The sequence below is a fragment of the Nicotiana tomentosiformis genome, chromosome 11 (genome assembly GCF_000390325.3).
Source record: "Nicotiana tomentosiformis chromosome 11, ASM39032v3, whole genome shotgun sequence".
NCBI classification, from domain to species: domain Eukaryota; kingdom Viridiplantae; phylum Streptophyta; class Magnoliopsida; order Solanales; family Solanaceae; genus Nicotiana; species Nicotiana tomentosiformis.
Genome location: NC_090822.1, coordinates 115130696 through 115154816, shown reverse-complemented (window position 1 = coordinate 115154816; position 24121 = coordinate 115130696). Strand labels below are relative to the sequence as shown.

The 24121-nt window shown below is 34.6% G+C and overlaps 1 protein-coding gene, 1 long non-coding RNA gene and 1 pseudogene across 3 annotated transcripts; 2 read left to right on the top strand and 1 right to left on the bottom strand.

Annotated features, from left to right (window-relative positions):
• Positions 1-60: 60 nt before the first annotated feature.
• On the bottom strand, positions 61-3953 carry LOC104094095 (uncharacterized). Of its 2 annotated transcripts, none has more exons than XR_011412340.1 (5): positions 3778-3953; positions 3259-3329; positions 2972-3013; positions 1052-1318; positions 61-978 (listed from the first exon to the last, which is right to left on the bottom strand). It is a non-coding gene; the product is annotated as an uncharacterized lncRNA (long non-coding RNA). The 2 variants fall into 2 exon arrangements; XR_685796.4 differs by having other exon boundaries at positions 1052-1243.
• Positions 3954-10114: 6161 nt separating this feature from the next.
• On the top strand, positions 10115-15775 carry LOC138891365 (nudix hydrolase 9-like; annotated as a pseudogene).
• A 1298-nt stretch (positions 15776-17073) lies between these two features.
• On the top strand, positions 17074-21116 carry LOC104094098 (ankyrin repeat-containing protein At5g02620-like). Its single transcript, XM_009599961.4, has 5 exons — positions 17074-17307; positions 17545-17589; positions 18136-18707; positions 19176-19585; positions 20246-21116. Exons 3-5 carry the CDS (start codon positions 18374-18376, stop codon positions 21113-21115), a joined length of 1614 nt encoding a protein of 537 aa, XP_009598256.1. The 5' UTR covers positions 17074-17307; positions 17545-17589; positions 18136-18373; the 3' UTR covers position 21116.
• The last annotated feature ends 3005 nt before the right edge of the window (positions 21117-24121 follow it).

The window sequence follows — 24121 nt, the reverse complement described above, 5'->3', positions numbered from 1 at the left end:
CTAAGGCATTTTTAAATGCAAGGAAAAGGCTCAAATGTCAAAAAACCAAAGAGCATAATATGTGGCAAAAGCAGCCAAAACATTTGTATATTAAACCTTGTAAAAATAAGGGTGCTAATTTGTCATTAAATTCCAAAAAGGAGACAGGGGTAACCAAAAACAAACCTTCCAAAAGAGTTGGTAAGCTAAGGGAAAAACAACATCAGGATGTTCCAAATAAAAGCTAAGAAAAAACAGGGGAAAGGAGAAAAATAAGGAGTATCATCAGCGGGAGAAAAATGGGTTAACTTAAGAAAAAAAAGGCTTGAACATCAGCCCTGCCAGGAACAAGTCCATCTCCATCACCCTTGGAACCTTCGTTTTCAGGTGAGGAAAAGCTTTGACGTTGCTGAGTTTATCAATTTCTTCTTTAGCCCTAGAAATATCAGCATTATGGTCAAAACCCTATTGGTTGGCTTCAATTAGAGTCTCGAGGCGAGTGTTCAAAAAGGCCCAACTCACATCCAACGATAACTTATCCTTGAGAGCCTCATAATCCTTCTCCCACTGGTCAATCTCAGCTCTCAACTCTTCTTTCTCTGCTTCCGAGGCATCAAAAGCTAACTTCAAAGGAACGAAAGAACTTTCCAAGAACTGAATTTTATCTGTAGAGGTGTGGAGATCTTCCTGAGCTTGGGTAAGTGTCTGAACCAACTCTCTCGCGTAAACCTCTTTTTGATTGAAGAGTTTTTTTTAACTCCTTATCTCTTCAGTTGCCTTGGAAAGTTGTTCAGCAAAAAGGGATTCCAGTATATCCTTGTCCTTTCCAACCTGACTGGAAGAGGCTTTTTCAACCGCTAACTCGGCAGAAACCATCCTCATTTGACGCTCCAAAGTTGAAGACTTTCGAATTGTTCCTTCCAGTTGTCAGCCTCGGTGCGCAACGTGCTGGTCTGCCTGAGAAACTATTTTTATAATTTCTGTACCAATCAAATTAATCTACAAAAAAGGTAAAGGAGGAAGAGTTATGAATGAGGAAGAAAGAAGAAAAGAAATATAATTAAGCTCGTACCTTCAAAGAAGAATGAACAATGTCATTCATTAAAGTCAGTGAGCTATGACTTTCTAACTTCTTCTTCTCCACGGGGCCTATCAGTGGCTTCAGCCACACGTCGGCTTGACCAGATTTTCTCAATAAGTTCCCACCTTCAGGGACCTCAATTATAACTTTTTTCATCTCTCCTACTGCTAGAAGGCTCGGCCTCTGTATGAGAAGCAGCCACGGGAGTAAAAACCGAAGTAACGTCAGGTAAAGGCATTGGGGTGATGGTAGATAAAGCTGGAAGGGGAATCAGGAGCAGTTATAAGGAATTTTTAGTCATAAATATACCAGTTACGGTTATCTATAGTAATAGGCAATCAATACAATTAATGTCCTTAATTAGTCCAAATTAAGTATGAGAACCGTTATGATTGCATGCTCTTATATAAGGATAAGAATTTCATTTGTAAGGACATGTGATGATTATTACTGAAATACATACTATAATTCTTTGCTTTATGCTTGAAAGTTTTCAGCCTTAATTTTGGGGATTGATTGCTAGTCCATTCCTTATTTTTCTTGGCTAATCATCTCCATCACTTTTTTTCTATTTTTCCTAAGATTATTGAGAAAGTGAAGTAAATTTTGGTTATCAGTAACCCGTTTTCTTCTAAATATTGACTTTGACCGAGAATTCTATTTTTGGTTAAACACTAACTAATTTGCATGCCAGAGTTATGTTGTTCATAGTAGCAGTACAAGCTCAGAAGTATACATAATTAGCGAAAAGAACAAAAGGATGAGTATACGTAACCGTTGTATAAAATACCACAAATTAGGTGGGATGACTGCATTATTACCTTTAAATAAAATGTATGATCATCTCAACATGATGGTATCCTCATATTTTCTGCCCATCTTCCCCAATCTAACCCTACTTCCATCCAAAATCAAACCTTCACTATATACTCATGTCTTCCATGACCCTTGTTACATATCCCTATGAAGGAAAAATAATACACTAACTAACCATATAAGCGCTTTACCAAAAATCTACATTTATTTTTCTTTAGTCCTAACAGTTTTTCTTGTTTCTTACCAGCAGTGCTGAACTTCAAATAATATTAACTAAATTTGAATATGCCTTGTCAATATTGTAGGCCAACAACAATGGCCGATCTCCATAATCAAATAGAAACAGGCTGAAGAAGAAAGGGAAAAGGGAATGAAGAAGAAGAACGAAAAAATAAGGTGGCTGAACTCAACTAATTTTTCACTAAGAACTGTTTTCTATGTCGCACCTCCATTACTTTGATTTTATTTATATCAATTCCTCTCTCACTTTTTCTTTCCATTGCTAATTGAACAGAATTACTTTATTAAATACTTATTGAACATACTAACAGAATCTACTTGTTTATTTCTCATCCAGTAATAAAATGTATACTATAATTTATCTTTTAGATACCTAGTGTTGAATTTTTTTCATAAGTCAGATCGCATCCCCATTGTTTATCTCAGTCATCCTGCTTTGAAAATTTAAAGACTCCAAGTTGAAATATATGTTTCAACTGAAAGTCAAAGTCCTTATTTTTCAGCATTTAGGAGCAACATCCACATCTGTCATATTTGTGTGGGTATCAATGTCTCAGCTTCATAGCTATTAATATGGCTATCATAAAAAGTACTTTTCCATCATGGCTCAATCCAAGGTTATACGGAAGAAATTGGTCAGATCCCATAAACATGTGACATAACTCATATCATTGCTATAACCCATACTTAATACTTTTTTTAGGAAAACGAAAAAAGCAATCATATGCAGAAAAGGACTTCATCAACTCTTAAGACCAGCTATTCATGGACAGAATATGTTTAATATATAAATAGGACAACAGAATCATATGTAAAGGAGCAAATTGTAAAGTTAAATAGAACCAAATTATGTACCTTTTAAGTTGTTGAATGATAGATTTGAATGTTGCAAAAAATCTGTTGAAAAAGAAATACAATAAAATATTATTAGTGGTTTCAAGCATATAATCAAATACCTTGAACGTGCATGATGCGGTAGTACTTAAGGTCTTTTATTTAAATCTCATGTTGCCAAAAATACAAGGAAGAATATGTAAAAGATTACAATTAAAAAATAACTTTTCGGCAAAGAAATTCTGACTGCATAATGTTTATGCGTTAATAAAGTTATAGCTAAAACCACCAAAAGTAATCTCAATTACCGTGTGTTTTGGAGATAATCTTGCAGAGCTTTTGATATTAGCAGAAACGTACTCCAAATTGCAGTGCTGATCTACAGATTTATGATATCATATTTACTGTCAAATGTATAATTGAAAAGAGAAATTAAAAACAAAACTCTAAGAAAACGCGAATAAATGAGAAAAAATAAGAACAATCGGTTGGTTAATTAGGCATATTCTCAAACACCTTAGGTTCATCAGAGGGCAAACCCGATATAAGTTCTAACATGTATGTGAAATCCAGTAAGATAATGTCCGAAAGAACAAAAAAGCTACCAGATGTCCACCAAAATTTCGTTGGCAATAACAAGATGCGTTTAGAAAAAAGGCTGAATATAGAAAAGCTTACCATAGCTGAACAAAATTAAGCACATACCAGAAAAATATGGAACAAATTTATGAATTTGAAAAAAGATCCTCGACTATAGATGAATGCAAGCATGACATTTGCCAACACATGACCAAGCAAGAGGAGCAAAAGATTTAAACTTAACTCACAGGTAAGAGCAGACAGTAGAAGGAACCACGGAAGCAACCAAATCAGAAGTGTTGGTAAACTTTGTTCGAAACCAGAAAATATTATAAAGTAAAAGAGAAATAGAAATGCATAGGAAGAACAAAATTAAATATGAGCCCACTGAATTCACGGTGTATCATTAAAGAACTTAATCCCCTCCTAGTACCCGAGGTTTAAGATTATTTCCTCCCAGGATAGATAGAACGGATTATCCACACTGGTGTAGCGGTACCTCAAACTCCAGTGTTTCAGCGAACGCAATAAGGCGGAGCAAATCACACATGACACTTATATTTAATTTTGAAAAAATAATGCAAAGAAAATGGGAGAATTTCAGAATTTTTTCATATATGAAAATGAAGCTAAGCCTCTAAAATTTATAAACAATGAAAGGGTGAGATGAAAAGGTGCAATTCAAAGGGCGCCTCTTCCATTTCCCATTCACACCCATTCACGAAACCTAACAATCCCCCACATGAATGGGGAATGGCAATATGTTTAAAAAAAATATGCAAAAAAACTTGTGTGATTCGCAAGTAATGATTAATCGCATATGGATAAGTAGGTTTCCCTTTGAACTTTCCGTAGTGAACATATGTCGGATATACTCGGTCAATTGGTAGATTTAATATCTTTGAACTGTCGAGCTTTAATGTATACCTAGACAATCATAAGTCACACAATCAACCCTTAACCGTCGAATATTCATTTCAGCTATGAACATCGCCTGGTTTCATAAGTGCATAGAGAATTGGCCTTACAGAATTCTCCTTGAAGCGGCTAACACTTCACACTTACATAGGTGATTCCTAAACGTGTTATCCCGTAGATACACGATTTGATATACCCCGTATCAAATTTAGAAACCATTAAAAACCCTTAACGTTTTATCCTTGGTACTGAACATTGTCTCATCACGAGAATGGACCAAAAATTTATTTGACAATGTTAAATCGTTACAAATGACTTTGTTTGATCTCCTTGAACCTAGATCTTGGGATCTCCAGTTTTCTAGGTAGAGTTACCGCTACAGTGACTTGTCCTCGGCCAAAGTCCCATTCCCCGCGATAACCTTTCAACTACCACTCTAGTTAGGTCTTTTTTAAGTGGATCCGACACATTATCGCTTGACTTTATATAGTCAATTATGATAATTCCCCTAGAGAGTAGTTGCCTAACAGTTTTATATTTTCGTCGTATATAACAAGATTTTTTGTTATACATAATGTTCTCAGCCCTTCCTATTGCCGCTTGACCATTGCAATGTATGCATATAGGTGCAAATATTTTGGGCTAAGATGGAATTTCTTCAAGAAATTTTGGAGCCATCCAACTTCTTCACCGGCCTTGTCTAAGACTATAAACTCAGCCTTCATTGTAGAGCGGCAATGCACGTTTGTTTGGACGATTTCCAAGACACTGCTCCTCCACTAATTGTAAAAATATATCCACTTGTGGATTTAGTTTAGGTTTATCCGATGATTCAATTTGCATCACTATACCCCTCAATACCCGCAGGATAGTTATTATAGTGCAATGCATAGTTATGGATATATTTTAAATATCCAAAAACTCATTTTATTGTCCTGATAGTTCAATGCGAACTTCCTTATGTCGTAGACTAATACGTCTCGACATTCTATAGCATATCAGATTATTGACTACACTTAATGTAGCAATAATGTATTATAACAACAGCATGAATGATTGGCATTAGTTGTGGCCACAACCTTTTAGTATATAACATATTTTACAATCACCCCGCTATTTTCAAGCATTTGTATGTTATTTATTCATACGTCTATATGATATGCAAATTATACCACCTCCATTCATGAAACAAATCCAACTTGCAATAGATTTTGGTCATTTTTATCAGTTGGTTCGCCTCATTATGAACCAACGTATTAATACATTCGTTCATGAACGGTCATGTTTATACAAAACATACAAACACACTTTTCATAAAAAGTCACAGCCTTTCAGGTGACACACTTTCATAAAAGAGCTAACACTATAAATGTTCAAGAAAGAACAAATCATTTCTGGAAAGGCACGTAAACAACTTTCGAATTTGTAGTTTCATCACTAGTTATCACTAAGACTGAACAAATAATGAATTCACCGACTATCATATCAATATCCACTAAGGATTGGTGGGGTTCAAAAATTATATGATTTAGACATTGTATCTAACATTGGCTTTTGTCATGCATAAGCTAAATCCCCCACATTTCAAATATTTTATCAACATATCATCCATATATAATTAAATAATGACTATATGATTTGAAGTATTCTTAACGTAAATACATTTGCTTACACTCATTAATTTCAAAACCATTTGACAATATTATTTGGTCAAATCTCGCATGTCATTGTTTGGATGCTTGTTTTAGTCTGTAAAGTGACTTAACAAGTCGACACACCTTCTTTTATTTTTCAGGAACCACGAACCCTTCAGGTTGTTCCATATAAATTTCTTCCTCCAAAACTCCATTTAAGAAGATTGTCTTTACGTCCATCTGATGGATTTCAAGGCCATACACGGTGGCTAATACTATTAACACCCGAGTAGATGTAATCCTTATTACCGGCGAGTATGTATCAAAATAATCAAGACATTCTCATTGTCTAAATCATTTGACAACTAATCTTACCTTATATTTGTCAATATTTCAAGTTTGGTTTTCTTCCTTTTCATTTTTCATATGGAATGGATTATGTCTTGCTATGGGGAACACGAATGAGTATTCAGTTAGCTATAAGCATAGCTCCTCCCCTCTCCCCTCCCCTCCTCCCCCCCCCCAGAGGTTTTGGGTAAACCAGAACTTATCAACTAGGCATTCATCGTCTCATTTGACGTTCTATTCTTTCTTTCCGCAATTCCATTAGATTGCAGTGACTAAGGGGCGGTCTTTTGGTAAATAATTTCATATTCTAAATATATTTTTTTCAAAAGGAGATTCATATTCGACGCCCCTGTTACGTTGTTGAGCCAACCACAAGAACTGTTATTTATGTCACGACAGAGCTAAAATTAATAAATGAGGAAGTTTTTAATCTTCAAACCAATCTGACATATTCATAATTAATAAACAATAAAATTTTTAATCTTCAAACCGAGTAACATCTTATACAACTAGATCTAATAAACGGTGAAGTTTTTAATTTTCAAACCGAATAATATATGAAACAATCAAATTTAATAAACGGTAAAATTTTTAATCTTCAAACCGAATAATAAATTTGAGTAGAAAATTACTAAGATTTTAATCTCCAAAACGAGTATAAAGTCACTTAGACTTTAATTTCCGACAAATGAGTAGAAAGTCACGAAGACTTTAATCTCAACGAACGAGTAAAAAGTCACGCAGATTTTGATCTCGAAGCAGGAGTAGAAAATCACGAAGATTTTATTGTAGAAAATCACGAGAACTTTAATTCCCATGGTTTTTCAACTAAACTATTAAAACACTTTAAACGGGTTGATCTATTTCTCTAATCAAACACATATATGTTAATCTTTACATATATTATATTCATGATCTCAAGATACTTCAAGTATTACTGTAAGCCTAATTCATGTCTTACAACCTTGAAATATAATTTCATGCATACTAACCAACTATATACCAACAATTCAATTTTATTTGATAAACAGAATAATAATTTTCTTTCAACAATATATTATTCTTAATCCCAACATAAAAATAAGATATATTTTGAGATCATCACATAATAAATATCTACCCTAACATTTATAAAATTAAATTTCGTAAATCACATTGGATAGAAGATTAATTGAAAAAGAGTAGAGTAAAGAAAGTAGAACCCAATTTTTATCAATTTATAAATTAATCGTGGTCTGCAATCAGGAATTCCTCTACTTTACTTCTACCACCTACATGCGCTTCAGAAAAATTCCAATAACTTTGAGATTTTGTCTACTTTTAATTTCACCACGGTTGAACACTCCAAATTGACATGAGTGCTCGATGATAATATCTTTCTAACCGTATGCTAAAGAAATCCTCTAATTGCACGAGGGAACCAAGCCTTTCTTAAAACTTAAAAGTATCACACTGTCCCTTGAAAATGTCAAGTCCTCTGGAAGCAATATGTAGTTTTCAGTTTTTCTTCTTTTCCCGTGATTTTATCTTCACTAACCTCTTCTTTTTATTGTGGCTATACTTGAATAGTCGTGTTCATCTCTAGTGTTGATCCACAATGTCGCCTACTGAGATTCAATGGCAGTCCCTTCTGCTCCAATGTGTTTTAAGACATTGAAAACACCAAAAATTCTGAACAGAAAAGGGATGTAAGAAATTCTGGATCCTACATTTACAATTATGACAAATTGCTTTGTCAATTGCTCGACATGAGGCATACAGGAACCAATCAGTGTGTAACATATCATTTCAATTCTAATATTTTCTTGTTATATCAGTAAGCAAACTTGAACTGAGGCCGAGGCATAACGAGCGCCAAACGTCCATGTAGCAGTCCATAAGATTGCATTGCCTCACCTATAGAGATATTGCCATATAACACCCAGTAGATCGAAGTAAATTCAATAATCCGTTACTTTCGTGTTCCATCTCTTGCCATGGCCACAATACCAGTAACGCCTTCAATTCTCGTAGGAACACACATATTACTTCATCAGATTATATTAAGTTCTTTAAGTTTGTTGGTAAACTGTGTTCGAAACCAGAAAATTTTATAAAGTAAAAGAGAAACATAAATGCATAGGAAGAACAAAATTAAATTCGAGCCCACTGAATTCACAGTGTATCCTTAAGGAACTTAATCCCCTCCTAATACCCGAGGTTTAGGATTATTTCCTCCCAGGATAGAACGGATTATCCACACTGGTGTAACGGTACCTCAAACCCCAGTGTTTCAGTGAATGCAATAAGGCGAAGCAAATCACACATGACACTTATATTTTGTTTTGGAAAAATAATGCAAAGAAAATGGGAGAATTTAAGAATTTTTTCATATATGAAAATGAGGCTAAACCTCTAAAATTTATAAATAATGAAAGGGTGAAATGAAGAGGTGCAATTCAAAAGGTGGCTCTTCCATTTTCCATTTACGCCCATTCACGAAACCTAACAAGAAGTACAATCAGAACAAAGGACAAACAAAGTAGTTAATTTGGTTTAATCAAGTTGAAGAAGAAGAATTTTCAAAAGACATATTTTATTTTCCTGGTCATATTCTTTGTTTAGTTTTCCATTACGAAGTTAAATTTTATTTGAAGTTCTTTTTATTTATTCAAAATTTTCTCAAAAAGTTTCTAAAGGTTCGTGAAGAATAAAGAAGGGAGAAAATAAATGAAAATAGAAATCAATGTTTACTTGACATACAATTACTAACTTGTATATATTAACTAAGCTTACTTTCTAAATAACTCAAACGTAAATGAGATAAATGGAGCACACAAGGGTATTGAGAGTTAACTACTTGTAACTAGCCTCAAGTAAGCAAGATAAAGCTAATGGAGAAAAATAACTTTTTAAAATACCAAAGGAATACTTTACATTCAAGTGTTTTTTTACTACTTTTTAGAAAAATTTATTAACAAAATTAAAATTGGATGTCCTTCAAAGAGCTTTGTGTTTATTTTCATGTGCATCTTATTTTTTTCTTAATTTTACCTTAATATCCTAATAAGTTGACAATATAGAAATACATATTTGCTTCATGATTACTTTTGTACTCCAAGACTAAAAAGAAAAAACTTTGAGCTCTGTTAGTTGAATTTGAAATACACAACTAATTATAATAAATCATAAATTAATGAGTGGAAGATAAATGAACTTTGACATAATTCACATTGTTGCCAATCTAGTCAAATTAGAAGAGGGGGAGTAGAGCTTTTCCCTTTTATAATTTTATTAACTAAATTCCATAAATATTTTACAATAGACATGATATACTCACATAGATGAAACTATATGTAATCTCACAAACCGTCGCAACCAACCGTTACCCAATTTGAACAAAGAAAGAAACAAGATCGGAAAACCTGGATAAAGAGCAGTAGATGCGTTCTTTTTGGGATATACGCGTCAGAACAAACAAGGGAAACTACGGATTTCACGTGTGTTAAAAAAATATTGAAAAAGGTTGCAGTTTTCCCAAAATACCCCTGACGAGTAACGCACTGTCCCAAAATGCCCCTGATTGCAGTTTTCCCAAAATGCCCCTGACGGGTGACGACCCCAAGCTCCTCTACTGTCCCTTATTAATAAGAGGAAATTTCACTGTAATTTGATCGATCTCCACTCTCTCTCTCTCTCTCTCTCTCTCTGTGTAGAAGAAATGGAGGAGAAAAGCAGCTGCGACTGTGGTCACGAATTCAAGCTGCTGCTTCATGTCCTTCTGGTCTATCTCCTTCACAGGTTATTTACTTGTCTGTTTTCTCTCTTCGTTTTCTACATATTTATTATGCTCATTTTTGTATTCTGAATGTACTTGGGTAAAAGGTTTCAGTTGTTTTCAATGAAGCATCCGACAGGATTCCCCATCCCGATTCTTCTTTGGAGCAGTCCATTTCCGAGGTTTTGTTTCTAATTCTCTTCCTTTAAATGACAATTTTGTAATTAGAAATGCTTAGAGAACATTTGAAAAAATCATAGTCTAAGAAAAAATGTTTGATTTCTAAATAGTAATGGTTTCATGTAAAATGAAGCAGAATTAATATTATGCAAATAACGCTGTTTCTTTTGTGGATTGTGAGAATCACACTTGATTAAAAAGACCAAATACCAAACTCTAATTTTTTTAGGTAATTGTCTGTATGTTTAGGCTGATGGATCAAAAAGCTATAATTACTCACTTGGGGAAAAACCGGTATTTGTGCTGAATCTTTTCATTGGCGTAACGTGTTGTCATGTTGTTAGGTATGGGATGCAAGAGATCGACAAAATTCATCACTTTACGATGGGACGAAGTTTAGGGTATGCTGCACTCTTCTTCCATTGCATTTATCATTCAATTTTTATATTGAAACATAGATAGTTTGGCTATATCTGTTCAGTCTAGAATTTTGACAATGTAGTGTTGTCACTTTGCTGGTCACAGTTGCAGCTCCATTACTTTTAAGAGAGTTTAGTTAGTCATTTATAGTTTATCAGATACACCCAAATATGATATATGCATTTTTGTGTTATTTCCTTCTCAAAAAAAAAAAAAATTTAAATATACTGATACTTTTACAGTATGGAAGATACACTTTCGATGTAGGAAATGATCCCAAGCAACAGCCTCATGTTTCCCTTCAGCTTGATCTGACAGATTATAGGTTCTTCTCTATCTTGCGTCTTCTTTCTTCCTGCCTTCCTTTATTCTACATGTTTTTCCATTTAATGTGCATGTAATGGAAAACATATATCCGTCCAGTGCAATTTGGACAGGCTAATGTTACTGTCCCAAACTTATATCAGCATGTCGAAATGGTAAATTATTAATGAATTGTTCTTTATTTGTGTCGCTAAAATCTTGGGTGAAATAGGAGAATTTGTGTATACCTGCAATGTGCCGTCAACACTTTAATTTTGCCATGCATTTACCCGAAAGGAAGAGCAAAAATAGGGAACAAAATAGAAAATACAAATAAAATATTCTTACACTTGGACTTTTCTGCTCAGGGCTTTGTGGGGACAAATTTAAGTCCTATTTGGGAAAGATATCTTGTTCCATCTGAAGGTAAACTTCCATGAAATACAATTGTTTGTTGAGTTGCTTCTTCCTAAGGAAACGACTGTTCCCTGCACATCTCTAATGTATCTGCTACCCTAAACTGCAATCTATTTCTTAGTATTTCTTTTAGTTTCCTTTTCTATACTCTTTCGCTTTCCAACATAAGGTCTGCAGCTAATTTGATATCTTATGAATTCTAAGAGAGATATGTTACAAGGTTCTTATGTGATGCAGAACTGCATATAACATTGCACAGAGCAGGCACTTCAAGTATATGAAAAGGGATGAAAATATTTCTGACTGATGTTCCAGCTTGCGAGACTACAATTCGTTTGTGCTAAAAAATGTGACTTGGTTTTCTGCAGATGATTGCATACAGTGGCAACACACATCAAGTCCTCTGGGTAATGGTGCAGTTGTAGAGACTTCTGATAAGAAAATACTTGTGCTTCAGAGAATTAATAAAGTTGGAGAATTCCCAGGATATTTTGTTTTTCCTGGAGGCCATCCAGAGGTATCTCATCTCATGTTGTAAGGACACCTTTGAGATAATGGCAACAAAATTCTGATAAATATAATCTTTCGCAACTCAAAATGGGAGAGCAAAAATGGTTGTAACCCAGCAAGCTACTCAAAACCTTTCATATTTAATAACGTGTGAGCTATGGCAGCAAAAAGCAACTGCCATATTTCCGTTTGTCAATTGGTTCACCATTTAGACCTTTAGCTAAACAGTGTTTATAAGTTGGGTAACTTGTTATTCTATATTTCATTAAATTCACCTGTTTATAATGTAACTACCAATTTGTGTGACCTTATCTGACATTGCTTTCTGCAATTGTAAGCTTTGTTCTAGGTTTATTTAATTAGAAGATCACCTAAGGGATTTCGAATGTCTGACTGCTTTCATGCAAAGCACTCTTCTTTTGCATCAAGATTAAGCTGTGGAATCTTTGTTACTTCACTGCCCAAATATGTCCGGATAATAAGCAATGCATGGCATGATTGTATTTATGCTTTTAACAGCCCCAAGAAGTTGGAATAATCTCTCATGACGGCTTCCAAGAGCTGAATCAAGGTCGCACAATTAACAGCAAAGTTTCTCAAGAAATGTTTGACAGCATTGTCTGTGAAGTTGTTGAAGAAACTGGAGCTCCTGCAAATAGCCTTGTAAGTGATGATTTGTGTTACTCTAAGCGCCTTCTTTCTTTCTTCTATAGCCTTCCCAAATCCAATTTGTTATATAAATTAACACCACAAAATTGGGATTGTCAGCTCCTATCTAAACTTTCCACTTCGCACTGCTCTATATAAGTATATAATTCCTGTACGCTCAAAACATTTTGGGTAGCAGACAAGTGAAATGGGTCAACTTTGTAATCTGGAAGGAGAAGAAGGACCTTGATAAGCAATAGCGCAGACTGGATAAATATAATGTCTAATCAACATTGTATCAGGGCTCAGCCTGATTTTCATTCTGGGTTTTTTATACCAAATAGCATAATCACGTCGAATCTTGAGAATTATCATGCTTGTTGTGTTGTCGATTTGTTGTATACAAAGGTCATTTAACTGTACCTACATTTTTTTTCTTCTCTTTCCTTTTGTGGCCCTAATAGGAAAATATGACCGTTTATTTCGAGTAATGCGTTCTTATTTCTCAATTCATTTGTCAGCTATAACATTAAGATTTAGCTCAAAACTGTAATCAAATAATTCACCAAGATTATTAAATGTACTACTGTAATCAATTGTAGTATACATAATGTAGGACACGTTGATTGTCAGGTACAAAATAAAGTTGCATTTGGAAGCTGATCATTGGAGACTGGTGACTAATTATGAATATGACTGTCTGCAACTCTTGAGGGGGGCTGTTTTTACATGCACCCTTAGATTGTTGTTTCCTTTCTGATAAGATTGCATCATTTTAGGATTCATATTTGTAGAAGACACCTAACTCTTGTTCTTTATTCTTTATCTTTGATGTATTATCAGTCCAGCCCCATCTTTATTGGTATATCCCGAAGAGTATTGAATGTTAGGCCAACTGCTTTTTTCTTCATCAAATGCAATCTTCAGTCGGATGAAATTCAACAATTGTATTCTAGCGCACAAAATGGCTTCGTGTCAACTCAGCTTTATGCTGTTTCAATGGTTAGTTTTACAAATTGTTAAAGTAGTTCTAGTGACTTGTCTTATAAATTAATTTTTGCTCAGTTGCCATATGGATCCACTTTTGCTGAGCTCTGTGGAATCTATGGCTTAGCCTTGCGGGAGTCCCATGTGGAGGGAAAGGGACCATCTAGCATGAGGTTGTGGTCTAACACACAATGCTAGCGATGTAATGCAACTAAAATTGTCGTAGCAAGGCATGTAAGTGCTACAAGAGTTGGTTAAAATTGGAGCCAATTGAAGCTAGTCGGTTAAATTTGGAGTCTGAATTTAATAATTAATTTTGGATTATCTGTTTTCTTTGAGATTCCTTCTGGAATTTTAGCATTAGCGTCATCTTGGCAACTGTACAGAACTCCAGTCGTTCATAGAACATTCTGAAAATGTCTGATTCATCCCAATGTTATTGGGATTTTCTATTTTGAATTTCTCGATAAAAACACTAATGGTACAACAAGCAGAGGCGGAGCTAGGATTTGATGTGTGGGTTCAAAATTTTAAAATAAAACACTGCTTTCATAGGGAATTGAACCCCCATCTTTCCCGGTGAACCCACAACCCTTACCATTGAACCAAGGCCTCTTTTGTTACTAGGTGCGGCAGTATATATTTATATAGATTTAGTATATATTTCAATACTAAATCAAGGTCTTTCCCGGTGAACCCACAACCCTTACCATTGAACCAAGGCCTCTTTTGTTACTAGGTTCGGCAGTATATATTTATATAGATTTAGTATATATTTCAATACAAATACAGGATTCCGGAAAAAGTCACTGGGTTCGCCCGAACCCGCATCCACTACTGTAGCTCCGCCCCTGGGTGCAAGGAAGTTTATTTCTGAGTTGGTGTACTAAATCTTTGGAATCAGAAAAAAATCTAGTCTATAAATCATATTATGCTTCTTTCTAATTAATTAGAGTTCTGTCTATATTTTTCTCAGAATCTTTTGTTTATTATGAGTTGCGTGATGCAACTATAGCACTAGCTGTTGTGCCTGAGAGTAATAAAAAGTGATAATTGCAAATCTATCCTATGGTTCTGTCTTACAGCTTCACAACATCAGTGATGCTTGTTCCTTGTTCCTGGCATGGCATCTTATTCTAAGCATCACCGAAACCCTTAAGATCCTTCTAGCCAAATAATCCTCCAACCTTTTCAGCTTGAAATTGCATAAAATCAACCTTAGAGGTATCTCCTTTCTGTCCTACCTGGGGCCATTTAGCAGCGTTCAGACTTGTCATGTGAAATTGAGTTTGAGCATTTCTAAGGCTCTTTTTTCATGTGCTGGACTACTTTATTTTATTTTTGGGTTCTTTCCTTTCTTGCATTTGATACTCTCTAATCTGTTGGACATTGCGGGCATCACCATTTCAAGACTGCTGATGATAGGTCTATATTATATTTAGCAATGATCCGTTGTTTAAGTATGTGTTGCTAAAAGTAGTTCGAGAGGTAGTTTTGCTTCTTCATCCATAAAAGAAAGGTTCATATTGCTTTAAACAGTTTGTCTATGACTTGCAATTGTTAATTTCACATGTTTCCTTTTTTGTCAGAGTGATTTGGAGAACACGGCTTCTAAAATGCCCGGCTGCCACAGAGGAGGCTTTGCACTCTACAAATTAATGGTACAAGGCGCAAATGGTAGCTAATATCTCCATAGGGTCGAATGAGGATCTTGCAGCCTTTTTATCTCTTGTATGCCTGATTTATTGACTTTAGTCCTTGGTGCGCAATCCCATGCTATTCCATTGACCAGAAGAGAACTTTCCATGTAAATGAGCTCGCTTGCCGATATGCGATTTAGAGCCCGTTTGGATTGGCTTAAAAAAAAGTAGTTTTTCAGCAGAAATAATTTTTAAGCCAAAAAGTAATAAGTTGGGGTTGCCCAGCTTACTGCTTTTCGCTTGTTTCTAGCCAAAAAAAGCTAGAAAGAGCTTAACAGCTGATTTGACCAGCTTAAAAGCCAATCCAAACTCTCTCTTAGTCATATTGAACCACAAGTTTGCTTCTTTACTTTACTATGTATTGAGCTGTATCAGTTTTATTTTTGTCACTTCTGGATTTATTCAATAATTGGCTTGCAGCGTATAGCTTGTTGATCCCCCCCCCCCCCCCCGGGCACACACACACAGAGATTTGGTTGGCTGCATCTCCAGTAGGTATAATTAAAAGAATACGAAATCATTTTCATAATGATCATATAGTATTATAAAGCACATAATGCTGTATAATACTATTATTGGATGGCCAACTATAATCCATAGATCAGCGTAAAAGCTTAGTTTGAAAGGTGTGGCTCACTATATTAATGCGCCTGTATATTATGTAATCTTTGTGGCGTAACTGGTAAAGTTGTTGTCAGGTGACCTCCTTGTCACGGGTTTGAACCGTGGAAACAGCCTCTTGCAGATATGTAGGGTAAGACTGCGTACAATAGACTTTGTGGTCCGGCCCTACCTCCTGGTCACGAGTTTGAGCCGTGGAAACAGCCTCTTGTAGATATGTAGGGTAAGACTGCGTACAATAGACCTTGTGGTCCGGCCCTTTCCTGGACCTGCGCACGGCGGGAGCTTAGTGCACCGGGCTATCTTTTTGTTTTCCGGTTGATTTATGGATAACACAAATGCTTTAGCTTATTTACACCATTGACTGTCCGTTCGTGCACGTTCTATCAGCTATAAGCATGTTTTAGTCTTGTTTTAATATTATATCAGGAGAATATTATTTACTATGACTAGTATTTTAGAAGGGTAAATCAAGACAAATGATGACTCTGATTTGACTGGATAGGCAGGAACTATTGACCTAATTTATATTCAGAGTCGGTAGTGTTATAGGAGTGAAAATATATATTGTGAAAATAGAGTTTAAATGTAAATGAACGAATGACTTGTGCGGTTGTGCCTTATATCGAAAGATTCTTTTATTTTTAAAGCTCAAAGCCAGTAGCTCCTCTTAAAAAAAGCGAGTAACTTGAAGAACAAACTTTCAGGATTTTCATTCGTTTTATATTAGCTTCAAAAATTTGAAGAAATATCTCAATCAAACTTTTTAAAATAATCAAAAGAAAAATTTCAACTAAATATTAAAGAGGATTTTTTTCAGTTTTTTAAGAAGCTGAAAATTTTGGTCGCATTTGTTTCAAAAAGAGTGAAAATAGTTTTAAGTGAAACTTTTCTCGACCCAAAAAAAAAAATCAAACCAAACACCATTTAAGGATAAGTGTTTCATTTTTTGGAAAAACATAATCTCTCTGTCTTTCTATTTTTGGAATGATATGTCTAACAAAAATTACATGCACAAATGTAAAACAGTTGCTTCTGGCTCCTGAGAGCGCGTGATACACACTTTACTTTTATAAAGAACATATATGTGTGTGGTTATAGACCTTCTGGTAATATGGTTAGTGAAATTATTCACCAACCGCAGGGAGCAGTTTTTTTCTTCTGTTTCATCTCAAATTATTGAAAGAAAATTATAATAATAAAAAATAAAAATAAACATTAATATTTCAAATGTGATTCTCAAAATTCAAATCATCACCATCCTCTTCATGACCACCAACTTCAGAAAAAGTTCCATTCTTTTGGTTCTTTTTTCTTTTTGTTCAAGAACTCAGGGTGATGATTCTCACTTATAATATATACACAAATTTTGTTTTTTGAATGCATGTGCCATTTTAATGTCCCTTTTCTTCTAGCAATTGTATATTTTACACATTTTCCTTGTTCCAACTTATATAGACACCCCATACTTTTTAGAAGCTTTTCTTCCATTTATTAAAAGCAATATACATTGGTTGTTTTCATCACAAAAAAAAACTCTTTGTTATTGTGGGGTTCTTGAATTTTTATCAGGAAGCTGGAAAAAGTTTGAAATTTCAGAAGTTTATTCATATCCAGGTAAATATTTTCCCTTTTTTCTTTATCTTAATTGGCAATCTTTTGATTGTGTTATGCATGTACTTAGGAAGGAGAAGACAATAGCCATAAGCTAACAAAGCTTCAATTTTGTTTACTGGTGGCTAGATAGTGTATTGAAAATCATGAATTGAAGGTCAAAAATTGAAAATGAATGCCTTTCTTCATGTGGAAAAAGAAATATTTTAAAGATTTTGTAGTTTATGCTGTTTTGAGGATCTATCGAAAGCAGCATCTCTACCTTCCAGGTACGGGTAAGGTCCAGTGGCAGACGCACATGGTCGTCAAAAAATAATACTGTGTATATGTATAAATTACGATTAAAGCTGCATAAATTTTGTATAAATATTTTATTTGAACCCACTTGACAACTACTATTTTACGACTAAAGTTATGTACTTCTAAGATTGAACCCACTTGCACAAAATTCTGGGTCCGCTCTGCGTACACACTACCTCCCCAGACCCCCATTATACTGGGTTTTTTTGTTGTTATTGTTGTTTATGTTGTTGTTGTTGTTGTTACCAGGGTATTGATTTTGGCTCGAACTTGAAAAGGAATGTGAGTGAAATTCAAGTTTTTCGCTTTGATGAATCGAGGGAAGTGTGATTATAGAATAAAGTTTTTCATGTTGGCTCTTGAACCGTCATTAGAATTGAAATTATGATTGTTGATTTGAGTGTTTGAGGGAAGAAAAAAGAGGATTTTGGTTCAAGATTAGCATAGGGGGGAAGAGAGAAGTGGGGTTTTGGGCACTTTTAATAAGATGGAAGCCCCAACAGCTCAGCCGACCACACCCCGGAAAAAGATGACGAAACAATTAACCGGAAAACGTGATGATTCTGCCTTGCATTCGGCAGCTAGAGCTGGAAATATTGTTGCAATAAGAGAGACTATAAAGAACACGGGCGAGGAAGAATTAGCAGAGTTGTTGATAAAGCAAAATTCAGCAGGAGAGACCCCCTTGTATGTTGCAGCTGAATATGGTTATTATGAGGTGGTTAGGGAGATGATCATGTATTATGATCTTGTCGCAGCTGGAATCAAAGCGAGGAACGGGTTTGATGCATTGCATATTGCTGCCAAACAAGGAGATTTGGGTAAGCTCTTGATGTTTGTGTATATGAAGTTATGAACTACCCGCATCATTTTAGCCTTTCCATTTTTCTGATGTGTAATCAACGAGATTTCAAATGAACTTGTTTGTTTGAGATTTTTATGCCAATAGATAATATAGAGAATTTTCTAGTATTTCTTATTTCTATTTTGTATAATATTAGACAGAGATGAGCTTAAATGGAGCAACTTGGTCAATGAGTGGTGGAGCCATGATTTACACTAAGGCGATCAAAATATAACGAACTAAACTTATGATGAAGCCAAGAGGTGTCAATATATTATGTGTATATATATAATAAAATAAGAATGACCTAGCTATACAGTGTAATTTTCCGACGCCTTGAGTACATGTGGCTCTGCAACTGTGGCCAATAAGGATTTATATAACCAACCCAACTTTCTTTAGATTGAGAAATGTTGTTGTTTGTTCATTTTTGGTAATGTTGCAGATATGGTGAAGGTATTAATGGAAGCACATCCAGAGCTAGCGATGACAGTTGATGTTGCAAATACAACAGCTTTGCATACTGCAGCGAACCAAGGGCATATAGAGGTGGTGAATTATTTCTTGGAGGAACAGAGTAGTTTGGCCACTATAGCTAAAAGTAACGGGAAAACAGCGCTGCATTCTTCTGCAAGGAATGGACATTTGCAGGTTTTGAAGGCTCTTTTGAGCAAGGAGCCAGGTATTGCGACACGGATGGATAATAAAGGACAGACTGTACTTCACATGGCTGTCAAAGGACAAAATCTTGAGGTTGTGGAGGAGCTGATCAAAACTGATCCTTCATTAATTAACATGGTTGACAATAAGGGTAATACGCCATTGCATATTGCAGCTCGGAAAGGGAGGTCTGAGGTATATTTCATCTAAAACTCTGCTGTATTGATGATATTTTAGTTAATGAGTGTTCTATGTTTACCAGAACAAGAGATGGAATCAGTTTCTAGTTAGAGGCTTTAAGACATTGTTTATTGCAAACAGTTACCCTTTTGTTATCCTGTTAATTTGGCGATACTAAATAACATCAGAAGAAAATAGTGGAATAGAAACCAGAATTTAGAGGATGATCTGTTCTTTTTGCACCTTTCACTTATATACAATTTGGGTTAATTTATTTACACTCTTTTCGTGTCATTGATGTATTCCTTGCGCTGGAACAAATGCCAAAAGGGCCTTGTTTTGTTGATTATGCACTAGAGTTGGCTAGTTTTAGTTGTCAAAACATTTTAACCCGAAGTATATATCTTGTTCATTGCTCACTCACTTGAGAGACATGTTCGACTAATTTTATTTTTGGTTACTTCTTCTTTGAGCATGATGCTGCTAGTGCTTATTAGTAACTAAGTGTAAAACATCAATATATGATTGACAGAATATTCAAATGCTCATGTTCTTCCAAAAATAGCTAGGCCACTCGTACCAGTTACTTCATATATGAACCAAATTGTTGACAGTATAAATGAAGTGAAATTGTTGATCATATGGAGAGCTGACTTGTTTTGACTGATATTGCAGATTGTTAAATTGCTACTTGGGCAGAATGAAACAGACAAAAAATTGATCAATAGGTCCCACGAGACAGCTCTCGACACTGCTGAGAAAATGTCACAGGCTGAAACTGTAGCCATCCTACAGGAACATGGCGTTGAAAGTGCGCGAGTTCTGAAACCACACGCAACAAATCCAGCAAGAGAGTTGAAGCAAACCGTTAGTGACATTAAGCACGAGGTGCACGATCAGTTAAAACACACGCGACAGACAAGAAAACGCATACAAGGCATCGCCAAACGCCTCCACAAAATGCATCGAGAAGGCCTAAACAACGCGATCAACTCAACAACTGTCGTTGCTGTACTTATCGCTACGGTTGCCTTTGCAGGAATATTTCAAGTGCCGGGGCAATACTATATGGATCCACATAACCTTCCACCTGGCCATATAATTGGAGAAGCAAACATATCAAACCACCATGGATTTCTCATTTTCTTTATCTTCGACTCCATCGCGTTATTCATCTCGCTTGCAGTTGTGGTTGTTCAGACAACAGTTGTGGTCATTGAAAGCAAAGCAAAGAAGAAGTTGATGTCAATTATAAACAAGCTAATGTGGGTGGCTTGTGTGCTTGTTTCAGTGGCATATTTGGCACTGTCATTTGTTGTTGTTGGCACACGTTATAGGTTGATGGCAATTATTGTGTCAATTCTTGGAGCAGTTATAATGATTTCAACAATTGGAGTAATGTTATTTTGGGTTATAAGCCATAGGATTGAGTCATCAAACAAGAAGAGCATGAGAAAGAACTCTATGGCTAGCAAGTCATTGGAATTGTCAGATTCAGTCCTCTCTGATGACAATGATGAATACAAGAAAATATATGCTATATAAATATTGTATTTTTTTTTCCTTAAGTTAGGTGGGATTTGAATTTTTTTTTTTAAAAATATAACCCCACTTCCACTTATCAAGTTTGTAGACAATTTTGAGGCTGTATTTTTTTTATTTATTTTAAAAATAACAATGCATAGCCGTTCTCGAAAGAATAGCCGAAAAAATATTAGTTTTCGTGTATATATATATATAGAGAGAGAGATAGATAGAACAACAACAACAACAATGAGAGAGGCTGTTTCCAATAGACCCTCGGCATCCTTCCCCTCCAAGAACTCCCCACCTTGCTCTTGGGGTGACTCAAACTCACAACCTCTTGGTTGGAAGTGGAGGTTGCTTACCATCAGAGCAACCCCTCTTGTCACTTTTGTATATATCTATATATATAGATAGATAGATATTATATATAAATTTAATACACTTTTGTATAAATTAGTTTTGTATAAATATTATATACAAATTTTATACACTTTTGCGGCTACCGTGTGTAAATAATTTCGGTCGCATGCTAAAAGTGATCTTTGCCCTATTTTTTTGTTCCCCTCCCGACCTTGGGAGTTTTGATAGTGGTGCTTTGGTAACACTTGACTCGAACTTTCAACTTACCGGTTGGTGGTACATACTCAATCTAACGGATTTTTTTACAAAAAATTCAAATTTCTAGTGTTATTATCTTAGTAAATAGCTCACCATTCCTTCCTACCTAGTAGAGGATGAAATTTCTATGGTGATGAAAATTGTTGTTGCAAGGGTCAGTTGTGACTCCTTCCGTGTAATTAATATGATTACTTTATCTATTTTGGGACATTGTAAATTGTTCGACATCATTTCAGTCATAATATTATTTTAAATAACTTTTGAAACTTTCATGAATATTATTCAATAATTGTTAGGAAATCCAGCGTTTCCTTCTTCAAGTGAATGTCATCCTATGGTTTACGGGTGAAATTCAAAAATAGTCAGATTTACAAGTGATAAATGAAAAATAGCCACAGTTTCAAAAGTAATCGAAATTTAGCCACTTTTCATGTAAAGATAAATCTGAACGAAAACATTGTTCAAAATCCGGAAAATACTCCAGCATAATTTTTCCAGCATAATCTACTAGAGTTCGAATTTTTTACATGTGAACTTCCAGCATAATATACTGGAACTCCAATATATTATGATGGAGTTCCAATATAATATGCTGGAAGTTCGTACACAGGTGCTCCAATCTCCAGTATATTATGCTGGAACTTTCCGTATGCTGGAGTTCCAGCATAATATGCTGGAAGTTCATACACAAGTGCATCATTCTCCAGTATATTATGTTGGAACTTTCCGTGTTGCAGCAAAATAGTGGCTATTTTCAATAACTTTGCAAACACTGACTATTTTTTAATTACCAATCTGCAAAATTGGCTAGCTCGTGCTATTTTTACATGGTTTACACTTATATTTTACACTTTGGTAAGGAGTTTAACTTGTACTGGTAATGGGGTAATGGGGTAATGGGCATAACTAATAGGGATTTTTTCGTTACTATACAATATTTGAAACTTATTTATCAAAATTGTTCTAATTTTATATATTACCCGCCCTAAACAATGATTACTTACAAATTATATACATTCCACCTTAAAAGGCTCCCAATACATTATTAGTGCCTTAAATTAGGGGTTTTAGTTACACCATATTTTTTTCTCTCTTTCCCTCGATTTCCCTATTCTCTACCTCTCTCCACCCAAAATTCCCGTAAATGAGAGTCAAAATTCGTGGGCAGTGAAGCCACGCTTCATATGAAGATAATTCAGAACTTTAAATGCAATATCCTTTCTTGCCAAGTACGCATCTGAATGTTGCGTTGTTTCCATAGTTGGCATATCCACTATTCCTTTTAATTGCAAAATTATTTTGCATTCCTTAGTTGCCAACATGGTTTTCCTTAAGGAATATAAATTGTTTCTTTCATTGCAGAATCCTTGCTTTTCTTAACTGACTTATCTTTTTCCTTTTCACCTAGTTCATCCCAGAAATTCGGAACAGATTTGTGCTATCCTCCATGTCCTTTTTCAAAGCTTCTGTAACAGTGGTGAATATCGCAAACATGACATATATATTAATGATCTCGAGATTAGTTGGAGTTGAAGCGTAAGTAGAATAGAGAGATGATAAATTTGTATGGTACAACATCATACAAATTAAAAAATAAATTTCGTAAAAATTTAATACAAATTTGATACATCTACAACATCATATAAACTAAAAATAAATATTATACAACTAATTATACAATATACAACTTATTTATAACTTATCTACAACTTTTATACATACTAAAAATAAATTTCATACAACTAACTATATAGTATACACTTATTTACAACTAATCTATAATTTATCTACAACTTTCATATATTATTTCTACCCAGTTAAATACACCTACAATATCACACAACTTAAATATAATTTTTATATAAATTTTATACAATATGTCTTTTATATATTTTGTATCCTATTTGTATGTATTGTGTATATGGTGTGTGTTTCTTCCTCTCTAAAATTCCAACCAATACTTTCTCTCTTGATACAATTTTGATACATATCAACATTTTTATGTAAAAAGATAGTATTGATAAATTAAATACAAATTTTATACAACGATTCATACATTATACAACTATTTTTCAACTTTCATACAATATTCAAATAAAAAAATATACATAACTATAACAGAATATAATTTACATACAATTATACTATAACTTTACTATAATTTCGTAAGTATATTGTATGTCATTTCTTCTTCTTCTTCTTCTTCTTCTTCTTCTTCTTCGAGTTTCAATCTGAAATTCAGCCAAAATCAAATCTAATCTTAACCAAACACCCTCACAAATGAGATATAAAATTCCAAACAATATTCTCAATTGTTTGCAACAACACCCAATCCAAACAAATAATGATTTTTGAAAATTCAAATTCGATTTCAAAGCTTCAAATTTTTTTAATGGTTGTCAATGG

Bases quoted from the DNA above. Each gene is read 5' to 3' on its own strand.
- LOC104094098 (XM_009599961.4), top strand. From the start codon at position 18,374: ATGGAAGCCCCAACAGCTCAGCCGACCACACCCCGGAAAAAGATGACG. The intron at 18,708-19,175 runs GTAAGCTCTTGA...GTAATGTTGCAG, and splicing joins TGCCAAACAAGGAGATTTGG to ATATGGTGAAGGTATTAATG. The intron at 19,586-20,245 runs GTATATTTCATC...CTGATATTGCAG, and splicing joins CTCGGAAAGGGAGGTCTGAG to ATTGTTAAATTGCTACTTGG.